We start from the raw sequence: 15,686 nt of genomic DNA, 5'->3' as shown, positions 1-15,686 counted from the left end.
TAAAAAAATATATATGTATATATATATATGATGGATTTGGTTCAACAAATTAATAAAGCCCTGGCATCATCACACATTCAGCCCAATCTCGAATATCACCATGACCAAAATGGTTGTCATCGACTAAGTACCTATTCAGACTGATTGGTAAAGAATTCGCCTGCGATGCAGGTGACCTGAGCTCGATCTCTAGATCGGGAAGATCCTCTGGAGAAGGAAATGGCACACCACTCCAGTATTCTTGCCTGGAGAATTCCATGGACAGAGGAGCCTGGTGGGCTACAGTTCATGGGGTTACAAAGAGTCAGACACGACTGAGTGGCTAACACTTCCACTTTTTTTCAGGTGCTAGGCATGTTCTGTGTGGTATTTCTAATCCTTACCACATAACCACTATTTCTTACATTTTATAGACAGAGAAATAGACTCAAAAAGCTTAAATGACACATATAAACTCATATAGACATGGAGAGTGAGAACTTGAATCCGGTTTTCTAAGCAGGAATCATTTAATTAAAAACGATTTAGTCCTCAAACAGGGAATTAGTACACCCTAGGGTGTTTTCAGGGCTTCCTTGGTGCCTACAACGCAGGAGACCCGGGTTCGATCCCTGGGTCGGGAAGATCCCCTGGAGAAGGAAATGGCAACCAACTCCAGTACTCTTGCCTGGAAAATCCCATGGACCGAGGAGCCTGGTAGGCTACAGTCCATGGAGTTGCAAAGAGTCGGACACGACTGAGCGACTTCAGGTCAGGTCAGGGTGTTTTCAGACCAGTCAATCCTAAAAAAAATCAGTCCTGAATATTCATTGGAAGGACTGATGCTGAAGCTCCAATACTTTGGCCACCTGATATGAAGAACTGACTCACTGGAAGAGACTCTGATGCTGGGAAAGATTGAAGGCAGGGACGACAGAAGATGAGATAGTTGGATGGCATCACCGACTCGATGGACATGAGTTTGAGCAGGCTCTAGGAGTTGGTAATGGACAGGGAAGCCTGGCTTGCTGCAGTCCATGGGGTTGCAAAGAGTTCGACACAACTGGGTGACTGAATGAAGGATGTTTTCAATAACAGGATTGCAAAAGAAACAATTTGATCCTGAGCCAGTCACAAAGAACACTTAACAAGCACCAACTTAATATAGATTTTTGCCACGGCTATAGTGACATTTATACTTTGTTTTGAAAATAACACAAACATGTCAAGTGCATGCTAAGTCAGTTCAGTCTTGTCCAGCTCTTTGCGACCCTATGGACTATAGCTTGCCAGGCTCCTCTGTCCAAAGGATTCTTCATGCAAGATCTTCCTCACCCAGGGATCAAACCCATCTCTCTTTATGTCTCCTGCATTGACATGCAGGTTCTTTACCACTAGCACCACTTGGGAGGTCCCCACTGTCAACAGGCATTGATTTATTTAATAGTTACCACCTGGATGAATGGACGGAGAAGGCAATGCAACCCACTCCAGTACTCTTGCCTGGAAAATCCCATGGATGGAGGAGCCTGGGAGGCTGCAGTCCATAGGGTTGCTAAGAGTCGGACACGACTGAACAACTTCACTTGATGAATGATGCTGATTAAGAGGACCACACTGTTGGCCACTGGGGGTCACTGTTGCTCCATGGGTACCGACATTAATGCTGTAGCATTTTAGTCTTCTAAACCTGGGGCATATCCTCTAGGAATAATTCAGGGGGGCTGAGATTATTTTATGGCTGTCAGAAGTTTGACCAAAGAAGTCTGAGTAAAATCTGTTCCCAAGCAATGCCAAGTGGGACCGTTACCATACACAGGAGACGTTTCGTTTTATCTAGAGAGCCCTATCCAGCTCGTCTCAGCATTGAAGAACGGTCACTTTTCCAAGCCCAGAATGTTAAGGTATTGCCAGTGTGGTAAGACCTTCTTCCTGAGCAATGCCACACTTTTCAACATCAGTTCTCCCCGATGTCTCTTTTAAGCAGATGAAATCCATTAGAAAGAATTCAGAAACAGGTCTTTGGTAACTTGCCAGAGATCACATGTCAATTCAGGAGTGGGATTTAAGCCAAAACGCTGGCTTTTTAATGTCAAGATTTTGAGCCACGTTTCAGAGGCACCTCAGCCCCCAGTGAACTGGTATTCTAACTTTATACACCTAAAACTCCCAGGATGGGAAACTGAAACATATTGAAAGGTTAAGAGTACACATAAGCCAAAGGAGAAGCAAATAAGTAGAAAGTTGGCACACTGTTAAAAAATAATAAGATTTTGGTGGCGGGGGGTGGGGGGGTGCAGGAAAAGGGCAAATCTGATTTGTCTCATCTTTCAATTTTAGTGAAAAAAATTATCTATGCATTAGACTTCAACATGATTGCTAACAGGCACAAATTACCTTAAAGTTAGTATCGATGATGGCCAGCTCCTTTATCTACTCTTTTCCTGGAAGAGTAGTTAACCTACAATTAAGTAACTTTGCAAAGAAAGGTGTTTTCTTCCCTTAAGGATAAGAAGTCTCTGTTGTTCTATTCTGCATCTCCTGTGTCCTGTGGCATCAACACTATGCATGTAATTGACAAACTACAATTGTACTGTAGCCACTGTACCAATGGCCACTGTTTGCTATTTCATTAGAATCAGGTGTTTTCTTAAGAAAACTTTTGCACCCATCCACTTTTCTCTACTGATTTATTTTTAAGTTCAGTCATCCAAACAGCATATGATAACACCCCAAAGGATTTTTTCAAAGCCATAGATTTTCTGACAATATTTTGTTACTGTTAATGTTTTACCAACTCCTATACAATTTAATTTTCATATATTTAAGTAGACGAGGAATTGATTCATGAATCCAGCTGTGCACTGCTTGTCCTCGGTGCTTGGAGCAGAGCAGGCTGTCTAGGCACTGAATAAATACTTGCCGAATAGATGAAATACTTATAAATAATAACATACCCTCCATTGCACCTATTTCTGTGGAAATAATTCCCATCAACAAAAATAAAAGGTTCTGAGCTAATGACCCAGCACAGATATGGAAAACATTCATGGGTGTTCCCTAGGAAAATTCCTGTCCTTTTTAAAAGCTCTAACTCACAAATGAGCAGTTTCTGGTGGGCTCACTGGAATCCAGCAAGCCCTTGATGGTTGGCGGTGTGTTTTATCAGGAACCTCTCCGTTTTCTAGGGAGTTGTCCCCTTCCTTTCTCACTGTGAAGTCCAGCTGCCATGACCAGGAATAATTAAGCCACACACAAAAGATCCACGTGGTCCTTTGCTCGTGGGGAACATTTGCCAGTCTATCATTGTCATTCGTTTTGGGGTTCCGATTGCGTTTCTCAGGTCTCTCTTCACAGCAGCTTAAGAAACCCAGTGATAACAAATGCAAACCTGTGTTTTTTTTTTTCCCCGGTGCACACTCAATTGCTCAGTCCTGTCCGACTCTTTGCAACCCCATGGACTGTAGTCCAGCAGGCTCCTCTGTCCATGTGATTTTCCAGGCAAAAATACTGGAGTGGGTTGCCATTTCCTCCTCCAGGGGATCCTCCTGACCGGAGGGATTGAACCTACGTCTCCTCTGTCTCTTGCATTAGCAAGCAGATTCTTTACCACTGAGCCACCTGGGAAGCCCTCTTCCTCCCCAGTCTCACTTTTAATGTGGGTGAAACAGGACATCGGTATCTATTTAGGTTTTTTTTTTTTTTTCTTTTTTTGCTTAGGTAACTCAATACATCAAGATTTAGGATTTTTAGAGTTCATCTTCATGATCAGAGATTGAAATTGGAAACCTCAGGACATTAATTGAGGCTGCATCATTTTGAACTCATTCCATGTGAATTTCTTGTTTAGAGAAGATGCTTGGTTCAAAGTGTTTAGCTTCTTTGCTTCATAATTCTTTGTCTTTGCTGTTCCCAACCTTTGTACCACGTCATGCAAAAATACCTTCACTCCTCCAATCCTTGATTGGTTCCCTTGGACCTCTTGTCAGCAACAATGGCTCAATCATTTTCATTTGAAATCTCTGTTTTCCATCTCTGCTTTGGTGGTGAGGGGAGGCCAAGGCCTAAGACTTGGCTACAGTTATATGGGTATTTTTCATCTCATGGCAAAATGCCAGGGGTCTCTCCCTGGGGGAACAGATTGGCTGTAAGGGCTAGAAATCAGAAAATTCCAAGCTGCCGCGTCTGTGAATGAAATCTGCTGTGCTCCAGCCCTCACCTGCCAAGCTGCGGGTGATGTCCTCGAGTTGAATTCGATTACAAGTGCATTAGCAGGGGAGAGAATGTCATCAGCTCTGAGCCTTCATTCCTGACTCAGGCCATGGGGCTTTGCTCCATGCTCTCCCAGTCCAACCCACATGGGTGTGATAGCCCAGAAACTATCTAATTGGAATCAGGGAAAGGGCAAAGCCTGGAATTTGGGAAAGGCAGAGCACAGCTGTTCTGAATTACAGACAGGTTGTCGACTTTTGCAGATGAAGAGCCCGGCTCAAGAGAGCAGGCTTTCACTAGGGAGGCCAGAAGGAAGGAGGGCCAGCCGAGGAGTCTAGCCTGGGAGAACTTTTCTCTGGGGCAGAATGTATATGTACAGTCTGAAAGGTCTTTGGCACCTCACTTATTCCACATGCATTTGTAGTGATCTGGTCAGAGGCTTTATTTTCCTCTGTGGTTCAAAAGCTATATTTTTGTTTAAATAGTTGACTCTGGTTACCATGCTGGACACTGGGCTGATAACAGCAACAGTGATTAATTACCCCTGATGTCACAGCTTCATACCGCTTCAAGCTTCCCATCATTTTGGTGACTGTACCACTTGAGAGACACAAAGCCTGGAAGGCTTACAGAGAATCAGTAGAAAGCTTCAAAAGTTAAGCAGGTCCACACAAGGTGAGGAAAGACTGAGATGTCCATGTCACAGCCAGACTTCCACTCGAAACTTGGCAAAAGGAAATCTCCAGCTTGCAGAGAAGACTCCACCCTTATCCCTATTACATGACATCTCCCTGTAGTTTGGATGCCATTCCAAGGTTTGACAAACACTATCATGGGCTTCCCTGGTGGCTCAGATGGTAAGGAATCTGCCTGTAATGCGGGAGACCTGGGTTCGATCCCTGGGTTGGGAAGATCCCCTGGAGGAGGGCATGGCAACTCCAGTATTCTTGCCTGGAGAATCCCATGGACTGAGCAGCCTGGTGGGCTACAGTCCATGGGGTCACATAAAGAGTCAGATACGACTGAATGATTAAGCACAGCATGTGTTCAGTTGCTATAATGGATGCTCTCTTGATTCTACCCACCAAAGAGCTTATGAACTATTGGGCTGAAGGGAGAATCCTATTTAAAGCCTTGTGACATTTAAAAAGGGATAAGAAACATTTACAAAACTTATCCTTGTCTTACACCTATTATTCTTTTTTAATATTTTATCTCATGTTATTTATTTGATCATGCTGCACAGCGTGTGGGATCTTAGTTCCTCAAGGAGGAACTGAACTCACACCCCCTGCATTGAAAGCACAGAGTCTTAACCACTGGATCACCAGGGAAGTCCCACAGTTTTTATTCTTTTGATCCCTACTCCTGTGTTTGTTTGTTTGTTTTTTTCCCCCAGTTCCCTACATTGGATTTTCTATTCTTCTCAGTCTCAGCCATGGCCATTAATAATGGCAAAAATTCACTGAGTGCCTACTCAGCACAAGGTGCTCGATGATCTCATTTCCCCATCATTTTTATAATGCAGATACTGTGATATTTTTATTTACCCTAGTACCTGTTTCAAAGATGAGAACACGAACATATAGAAAGTTAGAGGAACTTCCCCACCTCAAAACCACAGCAGGTAAGAAGTGGAGCCAAGTTTTAAGCCAAAAGGATTCAATGACTCAAAGGATGGTTTGCAGACCAACAGCATCAGTAACATCTAGAGGCTTGTTAGATACACCGAATCTTGGGCTTTGCCCTTGAAACCACTGGATCAGAACCTACAGATTAAGAAGATCCCCAGGCAATTTGCAGGTACATTAAGGTTAAGAAATCCAGCTATGATCAAGCATGTACCCTTTAATCATTCTGTTACACTAACATACTTCTTTCCTTAAATTTATCTCTTCTATTCTTAACATCCCTCATGCATTTTTTAATTATTATTCTTTATATCACTGAGGACTATGGTGAGGATCTGTGGAAACAACAGCAAGGTTTTGAACAGGAAAAACAAGCAGAGCCATTACAGATGGGAGAGGCAAATTGGGGCAATTATGGAGACCAACCCAGGTCAGCTAACTGACTGAATTATGTCCATGCGATCATAGCTTTCTGGGTCCTAAAATCTGGAATCAAGAGGAAAGAGGAAAACTTCCTCAGGCAACCTAGAAAAAAAAAATCACAGTTTAGGAGAGAGAGAGGAATTATTTGCAAAACTCAGAGACCCACTTAAAATCAGTCCTCCCAGGTTTAGAGATATTTTGAATCCATTTCTGCCTCTCAGTGCCACAAAGCAATCCACACTGTAGAATAAAGATTCATTGCTGCCTGTTATACTTGGCCTTTTTGTTGGTGTGTTTTAAATGCTATCCCAGTTTGATCAAGTTTCTATTGATCAATAAAATGTCCTTGATAATCTTTAGACAAGATAAGGCTGTTTATATCATTATAAATGTCTACAATCCCTACTTTGTATTTGGGTTGACAAAACCTGGAATCCACAAGGTCTAGAAAATGTAGCAAGCTTGTTCTTCTGAGAGATCCTAACAGGAAAATGGGATTTCAATAAAGTTCTTGGCCCTGAGGCTGATCTGGCCTTGCTTAGTCGACCTTCTGCTTTATGTGTGTGTTACCCTTAGCATTCCAGTGATCATAGGCCTGTAACATGAACATGCTCCTTTAAAGACCTATAAGCACAAGTTGGTCACTTTTCGAGACAAAGGGTTTTTCTCCATTAACATACAATAACAGAAGTTGACCCATGTCAAGTTTTGCAAAAAACTAAAACAAAGCAAAACAAAAAAAGCCACTCCTATTTATCCTCTGAATTCTATTGCCAGGATCACTTTTCACTGTTCAACAGACTCAAATTGTTATGGGCTAAGAATGGAAGTGCAGCAGTAAGCTTAACTGAAGGCCAGGGGGGCACCAATATGTTTTATTAATTCTAAATTCAGAGTACAGTCATTTGGACTTGCTGTGTGAGACAGAGGTGGGGTTGGGGAGGCTTCTGAGAATATATTTGTCAGGATACTGAGTACTGATAAGCTAAAGGTTCAGTCCCTATTGATTTTAGAAGAGACATGGATTAGCTCTAAATAGTTAAAATGAGTCTTAGAAGTCAACAGAGTCATTGTGCCCTATTCTGACTGCAATTTTGATATTTATCAGGGAAGTAAATGAAATAAGCATCTGGTGGATTTCATGAGGCAAGTTTTCCTAGCCCAACCCTGATCCTAACCCTCGTGACGACAATTCATCTCACAAGAGACTATCAAAAATGTTCTGTATCAGGGCATCAATCCAATTAGTCCTTCCTTTTGCTCTCATGACATTCACTCATTTCCTAAATACCCCCTCAAAGGTCAGCCTCGTACCACTGGGGGCTTCCTTGTTGTGGACAGGCATAAATTCACATGTGATCATGTAGCTGAATACGCACCGTGTTTCGAAGCAGTGCAAAAATCATGTTTTACGCATACATTGTTTTCTCATATCCTCCTTCATACCAATATTGACTTCATATTACTTTAACAACCAGTAAAGAAAAACCAAACATAACCATGTTACCTATTACACTTTAGAATGCAATAAATGAAGGTCCAGATGGATTTTGTAAATGAAAACACACTTTCAATTTGGGAATTTCCAGACTATGGAAACGGGAAGGACAGGACAAAAAACAATGGCTACCTTTGGCATGGGGAACTGGCATGCTCCGGAGCAGTAATAGGCATCGAAGGACTTGGGGGAGATAATCCATTCGCTCCAGCCAATATCTGCGAAGTCCACTCTAAGGTACCGTCTGGCACAATTCCGGGGTTCAATCCATTGCTTTCTTCTTGCCTTCTTCAGGGTCTGTTCATCAAACTGGAGCGTCTGGCTCTTCTGTTGAGGCCCCTTCCTCTGTTTCTTTTTGCTCTTACTCTTGTCAGGGGGCTGAGTCTGAAGAGTCTTGTAAGGCTTCCTCTCCTCCCATACTCTATCCTCCTTGTACTGATATTCTGCCCCAGGAAGCTCATTGTTCTGCAGAGGCAGAAGGACCCCCGTAGAGCGCTTCCTCCTCCTCCGTTCCATAGAAAGGGCAGCCCTACTGTGGCTGTCCAGTTTGGGCACAGCTCCAGTGGGGAAATTCCGGTGTCCTTGTAAGCTTGACACCACACTCTCCGGCTCAGAAATGGCGGCATCATTGGCATACACCAAGATATAAGGCTCAGGACTGGGTGTCATCTTCTTTGGCAGCTGGTGTCCTTTGGTAGTAATGTTAAATCCTATGAGAAACTCCTCATTTTCCTTGGCTTTCCTCAAAAGTTGGGTGATGTCTTTTGACAGCCAGGACACAAAGTCTCCATGAGGTTTCCCTCCATCTACCGAAAGATGACCCAGGAGTTGACTTTGGTTTCCACTGGATTTGAGGATCCACGCAGAGAGGTCAATCTGAATGTGTTTCCTCTGGGCATGATGTGAGCATTCCTGGGACACAGGACAACTTAGGCTTATATTTATCAGCTCTCTGATATAGAAATACAGTGTGGCAGATAAAATGTTTTCTGACTTTGTTAGAGAAGTCAGGTTAAAAATATGCAGTTCCTTGTTTTCAAGCATTCCTAGGAAGGAAAAAAAAAGGAAGTAAACAGGAGTAAACAGGACTCTCTACTTCACATCATATACAAAGATTAACTCAAAATGAATGAATGAACTAAATATAAGTGCTAAAATAATAAAATTCTTAAAAAAAAACATAGGAGTAAAATCTTCATGGTTTGGGATTTGACAGTTGGTTCTTACATATGACACTCAAAGTGGAAGTAAAAAATAAGAGAAAAAATAGATAAATTGATAAAATAGATAGACTGGATAAAAGTCATCAAAATCTCAAATTATGTGCATCAAAAGATGTTATCAAGAAAGTTTGTACAACCTGCAGAATGGAGAAAAGTATTTTCAAATCATATATAATATATAATAAATCCTAGGATCCAGGATGGGCTTTCCTGATAGGTCAGCTGGTAAAGAATCTGCCTGTATGCAGGAGACCTGGGTTCGATCCCTGGGTTGGGAAGATCCCTTGGAGGAGGGCATGCAACTCACTCCTGTATTCTTGCCTAGAGAATCCTTATGGACAGAGAGGCCTGGCAGGCTACAGTCCATGGGGCTGCAGAGTTGGATGTGACTGAGTGACTAAGCACAGCATAGCACAGGATTCAGAATATAAAAATAACTCTTATACCTCAACAACAAATAAACAAACAAACCAATTAAAAAAATGACCAAAGGATTCAGACATTTCTCCAAAGAAGACATACAAACAGCCAGCAAGCACAGGAAAAGATGCTCAATATCATTAGTCATCAGAAAAATGTATATCAAAACCTCCATGAGGTACCATTTGACACACATTTGACATTTATAATAATAAACAACAAAATAGTAAGTGTTAGGATGTGGAGAAATTGGAACACTTTCACATTGCTGGTTGGAATGTAAAATGGTTCAGCTGTTGTGGGAAACAGTTTGACAATTTCTCAAAAAGTTCAACATAGAAATGGTATATGACCCCACAATATTCCAGGTAAAAACCCCAAAGAATTGAAAACAGGTATTCAAATAAGTACATGTACACACATGTTTATAATAGCATTACTCTCCACAATAGCCAAAAGGCAGAAAACAATCAATGTCCATCAATGGATTAATAGATAAATAAATGTGATATTATCTGCAAGGAAATCCAACCAGTCCATCCTAAAGGAAATCAGTCCAGAATATTCATTGGAAGGACTGATGTTAAAGCTGAAACTCCAATACCTTAGCCACCTGATGTGAAGAGCTGACCCATTTGAAAAGCCCCTGATGCTGGGAAAGATTGAAGGCAGGAGGAGAAGGGAATGACAGAGGATGAGATGGTTGGATGGCATCACTGACTTAATGGGCATGAATTTGAGTAAACTCCAGGAGTTGGTGATGGACAGGCAGGTCTGGTGTGCTGCAGTCCATGGGGTCGCAAAGAGTCAGACACGACTGAAAAACTGAACTGAACTGAATTGTGATATAGTCATACAATGGAATATTATTCAGCCATGAAGAGGAATAAGGGGTTGATACATTATACAGTGTTGATTAACCGTGAAAATATTAACCTTGTGCTAAATGAGAGAAGTCAGACATGTTGTATGATTCAATTTATGTGAAATATCCCCAAAAGGTAAATCCACTGAGACAGAATGCAGACTGGTGTTTGCCAGGGGCTGAGGGGAGGGAGTAATGTGGAGTAAGTGCCTGATGGGTAGGGGGTCTTTCTTTGGGATAATAGAAATATTTTAGAACTAGATAAACTTGGTGATTGCCTAACATTGTGAAACTACCAAATGTTCCTGAGCTGTTTACTTAAAAATAGCTATGTTTAAATTATGTAATTTCCACTTCAGCTAAACAAAAGATAACAGGAGTGATTTTACAAACTGGATAAAGATGAAAGCAAGGATCGGCCATATTTACTAATATTCTCTTTTCTTTACTGAAATGCAAATCATAAACTTAGTGGTATGAGAGCTGAGAGCTCTGACCTTTCTTAATGAGACTACCAAAAACTATTCCTATAAATTTGGTACAGTGTCATAATAGTGTCTTATCTGAAGCAGTGTTTAGCCTCCTGGTTACAAGCATCAGTGGAAGTAAATTCACATTGATTCAAGTTCTGGCTCAGCCACTTTTTATCTATGTAACTGGAAAAGTTAGTGTTCTCATTCATTAAATGGAATGATAATCCTGTCATCAGAATTAAGGGCTTCCCAGGTGGCATGAGTGGTAAAGAACTTGCTTGCCAAAGCAGGAGTCATAAGAGACATAGGTTCAATCCCTGGGTTGGGAAGATACCCTGGAAGAGGGCATGGCAACCCACTCCAATATCCTTGCCTGGAGAATTCCTTGGACAGAGAAGTCTGGTGGGCTACAGTCCATAGGGTTGCAAAAGAGTCACAAGCGACTGAATCAACTTAGCATGCACTCAATCAGAATTAAGTGAGATGTGTGTAAATCAAATCACAAAGGGTCCAGTAAGTGTTTCTTAAGTATAAATTATTATTATTATAAGTGCTGATATGAACCATAAATTGGGGATTATACTTTCTATCTGCCTTACAAAATTAAGGGTGCAGGATGAGAGTGGGTAAGCAAGACCATATAGCTCTATCTTCAGATAACGTATCTGAAAAAAACTGAGTCACACATTTGAAAGTGTCGTGAAGATAATGCTGTTTGTGGAGCTTGTCTATAGTTTATGGGATTAGGGGCTTCCCTGGTGGTCCAGTGGTTAAGAATCCACCTTGCAATGCAGGGGAGGTAGGTTCGATCCCTTGTCAGGGAACTAAGATCCCACATGCCCTGGAGCAACTAAGCTTGCTCTCTGTTAACTTCTGAGCAGCCTGTGCTCTGGAGCCCTAGTGCCGCAAGGCAAGATCCTACGTGATACAATGAAGATCCTTCGAGCTTAACTAAGACCTGATGCAGCCAAATACATAAATAAATTTTGATACAATAAAAAAACAAAGCTTATGATTTCACATGAATTTAAGAGGGGAATTGCTTCTCTAGAGCTTGATGAAATTATTGAAACGAGGCAACTGTATTTCCAATTTCTCAGATGCAGAAATGAGGAGTAACAGAATGGGTGACTGATTAGCAGGGGCAGAAACTGGTTCCTGCTCTTGAGATCGTCTCACGAGCTAATAGTAAGGCTGATGTTACACTCAAGAATCCCCAGTCATGGGATGGGGCACCGGAGCTTGAACCCTCTTCCACACACTGGTTTCATATATAGATTTGTTCTGGAAACAAACACACAATTTCGAAATTATGTTATTGATCAGAAACATATTTCAGTAAAAACAAAACATTTTAGCCAGACTGGAAACTTAAAATGAGTTCACTGAGTCCCCAAGTACAGGGGAAGTTCATTTGGAACACATATTTCACTCCTTTCTAACACTGTGTGAAGGAAAAGGGGGAGACTGCCATTCGTGAAGGTTTGTATAGTCCATGAAAAAGTTGAAAGTTGAAAGTGAAGTTGTTCAGTTGTGTCCAACTCTTTGGGACCCCATGGAGTGTAGCCTACAAGACTCCTCCATCCATGGGATTTTCCAGGCAAGAATACTGGAGTGGGTTGCCATTTCTTTCTTCAGTGACACCAGGATAATATTTTATAGACTTTTATTAGAAAGCCACAGCATCAGCCTTGTTCAGATTCTAGCTCTGATTCATACCAGTTACCAGAGCATATACTTTTACCCTAATGGAAATTAAAATGGAAGGAAAAGTATGTGGCAACCAGATGGTTGCCAAAGGAACACACTGGAGTGCGGAAATGAACTCCGAGGGATGTGGGTGGTGGTGTCTTACTGGGGAAACCAGTCCTGCTTCTTTCCCCTACATTTGGCTTCAAACTATTTCCTTCTTACAAACACTTTGCGTCCTGCTGTTAACCAGTCTCCACCTTGGGTCTAACCTTTGATAAAATCTCATGAGTGTCTCATAATCTACCATGTACCTCTTCTGAAGGCTTTAATTTTAATTGATTGCCTTCCTTTGAAGTCAAAGCCCGATGGCCCAGGCTCAGCTCTACCACAGTGGCTCAGTAGGTAAAGAAACCGCCTGCCAAGGAAGGAGACAATGGTTTGATCCCTGGTTCGGGAAGATCTCTTGGAAAAGGAAACGGCAACCCACTCCAGTATTTTTGCTTGAAAAATCCCATGGACAGAGGAGCCTGGTGGGTTACAGTTCATGGGGTCATAAGAGTCAGACACAACTTAGTGATTAATCCACCACCAGCACCACCATGCCCAATAGCTGTTCTCAGAAAAATTGTCTAAACTCTTCAAGTCTTAGTCTACTTACCCGTAAAATGAGCCCAATACTATCAGCAGAGTTGCTCTGAGAATTAATTGAAAAAATACAGGTAATGTACATAGCACATAGGACAAAATTCAATGAATGTTAGCTAACTAGAACAGCAATGTCCAAGTAGGCACTTAAGTTTGAATTCAGATGTGCTATAAGTATAAAACACAGTTTCGAAGCCTTAGCACAAAAATGAGTATAAATTATCAAATGAATATTTTATATTGATTATATGTTGAAATCATATCATTTGAAAACACTGGACTAAATATTGTGATTATTGTGATTTATACCAAGAAATATATATTTGGTCTTTATCTCTCTTTCAGGGCCAGAATTCCTAAAACCTTTGGAATTGTCTAAGTGATGAGAGCCATAAAGTGTCCTTTCTATGCTAATAGAGTGGCTTTGGAGGCCAAATAATTTTGGCTTCCCAGGTAACTCAGTGGTAAAGAATCTGCCTGACAATGCAGGTGACAGGGATTCCTGGATTGGGAAGATCCCTTGGAGAAGGAAATGGCAACCCACTTTGTATGAAATGCCATAAACAGAGGCCTGGTGGGCTGCAGTCCATGGGGTCCCAAAGAGTTGGATACAACTGAGCAACTGAGCACCCACAAAGAATGGGAGCTGGTTGTCTGGGAACTTAACCCTGTGATTAGGGGTTTGGCATTTGCAGTCTCACTCTTAAACCCAGATGTCTGGGTGGGGAGAGGAGCTGGAAATTAAATTAGTCACAATGGCCAATGATTTAATCAGCCACGACTACATAATGAGGCCTCCATACAAATTAAAAAAAACAAACAAACAAAAACAAAAACCTAAAACACAAGGTTTGGAGAGCTTGGGGGTTGGTGAATATGTGGAGACTGGGGAAAGTGATGCTCCTGGTACCAGCAAGGAATCCCCAAGCCTTCCCCTACCTTGCCCTGAGCATCTTTTACCTGGCTGTTCCTGAGCTGTATCCTAAAGTAGGAATGTAGTGAGTAACTGCATTTCCTGAGTTATGTGAACCACTCCAGCAAATTAATCAAACCCAAGGAAGAGGTTGTGGGAACCTCCAACCTGTAGCCATAAGCACAGGTAGGTCATAAGCACAGGAAACAATCTGGGTTTGGGACTGGCATCTGAGGTGGAGGACAGTCTTGTAGGACTATCCCCTGTATCTACGGAATGTGGATGCTCTCTTTAGGTAGATAGTGTCAGAATTCGGTTGAATTCTCAGACACCCTGTTGGTGTTTGAGTATTGCTTGCTGGTGTGGGTGCAGAACATTTAAAATATAACATATTATTGAAACTAATCTCACCCTTTGCTTCTCACATTTTTAATGAGGCTACTAAAATTTTTAAATTGTATACGTGGCTCACATTTGTGCTTCAAAGTAACTTTCTCCTGGACAGTGGAATGACCACCATTTTTGTGGTCATGTGGTCCAAAAGGAAAGAAAAAAGGCATTTTTTTCCCCCAAACGCAGGGAAGAATTAGGAATTTGCTAAACATGAACATGCAAACCAAAATGTAAGTTGGGCAAGAGATTATTTTCTTGGAAAGCAACACACCTTCCTTTACTAAGGACATATTTCTGTGCTTAGTTGCTCAGTCTTGTCCCATTCTTTGCGACCCCATGGACTGCAGCCTGGCAGGCTCCTCTGTCCATGGGAATTTCCAGGCAAGAACATTGGAGTGGGTTGCCGTTTTCTTCTCCAGGGATCTCCCCAACCCAGAGAGCAAACCGTCTCTCCTGCGTTGGCAGGCAGATTCTTTACCACTAAGGCATGCTGCTGCTGCTGCTAAATCGCTTCAGTCGTGTCCGACTCTGTGCGACCCCATAGACGGCAGCCCACCAGGCTCCCATCCCTGGGATTCTCCAGGCAAGAACACTGGAGTGGGTTGCCATTTCCTTCTCCAATGCATGAAAGTGAAAAGTGAAAGTGAAGTCGCTCAGTCGTTTCCAACTCTTCGAGCCCCATGGACTGCAGCCTACCAGGCTCCTCCATCCATGGGACTTTCCAGGCAAGAGGACTGGAGTGGGTTGCCTTTGCCTTCTCCAGCTAAGGCACCAGGAAGCCCAAATCAACTATACTTCAGTGAAAAAGAAGAAAAGAATGAGGGTGAAAGGGATTGTTGGGGAGGCAATAAGAGGAGCACATTGTAGTTGTCAGTGGTGCTGGATATCTGCAAGCTTTTGCATAAGCAATATTTCCAATGTTTTAAATGGAGATTTATAAAAAATATCCCAAATTAACCTGGTTATTCAAAGTACTTACAGATACCTCAGCTGCCTAAATTCAGAAAAGGAATAGACAGGGACTTCCCTGGTGATCCAATGGTTAAGAATTTGCCTTCCTTTTAAAAAAAAAAGAACACTCTGCCTTTCAATGCAGGAGACGTGGGTTCGATCCCTGGTAGGGGCACTACCACACACTGCAGGGAAACTAAAGCTTCACACTGCTAGAGCCCTCCTGTGCAATTACGGACAGTCTGTGTGCCATAACGAAGACTCAGAACAACCAGAAAAAAAAATTAAAAATAATTTAAAATCTTTTTTAAATAATAAAAATTTTTTTAAAGAAAAGGAATGGCCAATTGACATTTAGCTCTTAACTA

At 41.9% G+C, this 15,686-nt stretch overlaps 1 protein-coding gene across 1 annotated transcript in view; it reads right to left on the bottom strand.

The window, feature by feature from the left end:
• The window catches only part of BMP3 (bone morphogenetic protein 3), a 31,961-nt gene that overhangs the window by 4,213 nt on the left and 12,062 nt on the right, over nucleotides 1-15,686 (bottom strand). The window contains exon 2 of the mRNA XM_027971127.2: nucleotides 7,876-8,789. Within this exon, the coding sequence (XP_027826928.1) occupies nucleotides 7,876-8,789 (914 nt within the window). The remainder of the gene's footprint in view (nucleotides 1-7,875; nucleotides 8,790-15,686) is intronic.

Source organism: Ovis aries, chromosome 6 (genome assembly GCF_016772045.2).
Source record: "Ovis aries strain OAR_USU_Benz2616 breed Rambouillet chromosome 6, ARS-UI_Ramb_v3.0, whole genome shotgun sequence".
Taxonomy (NCBI): Eukaryota; Metazoa; Chordata; class Mammalia; order Artiodactyla; family Bovidae; genus Ovis; species Ovis aries.
Note: the sequence above shows the minus strand (reverse complement) of the source record. Positions and strands in the feature narration are given on the sequence as shown.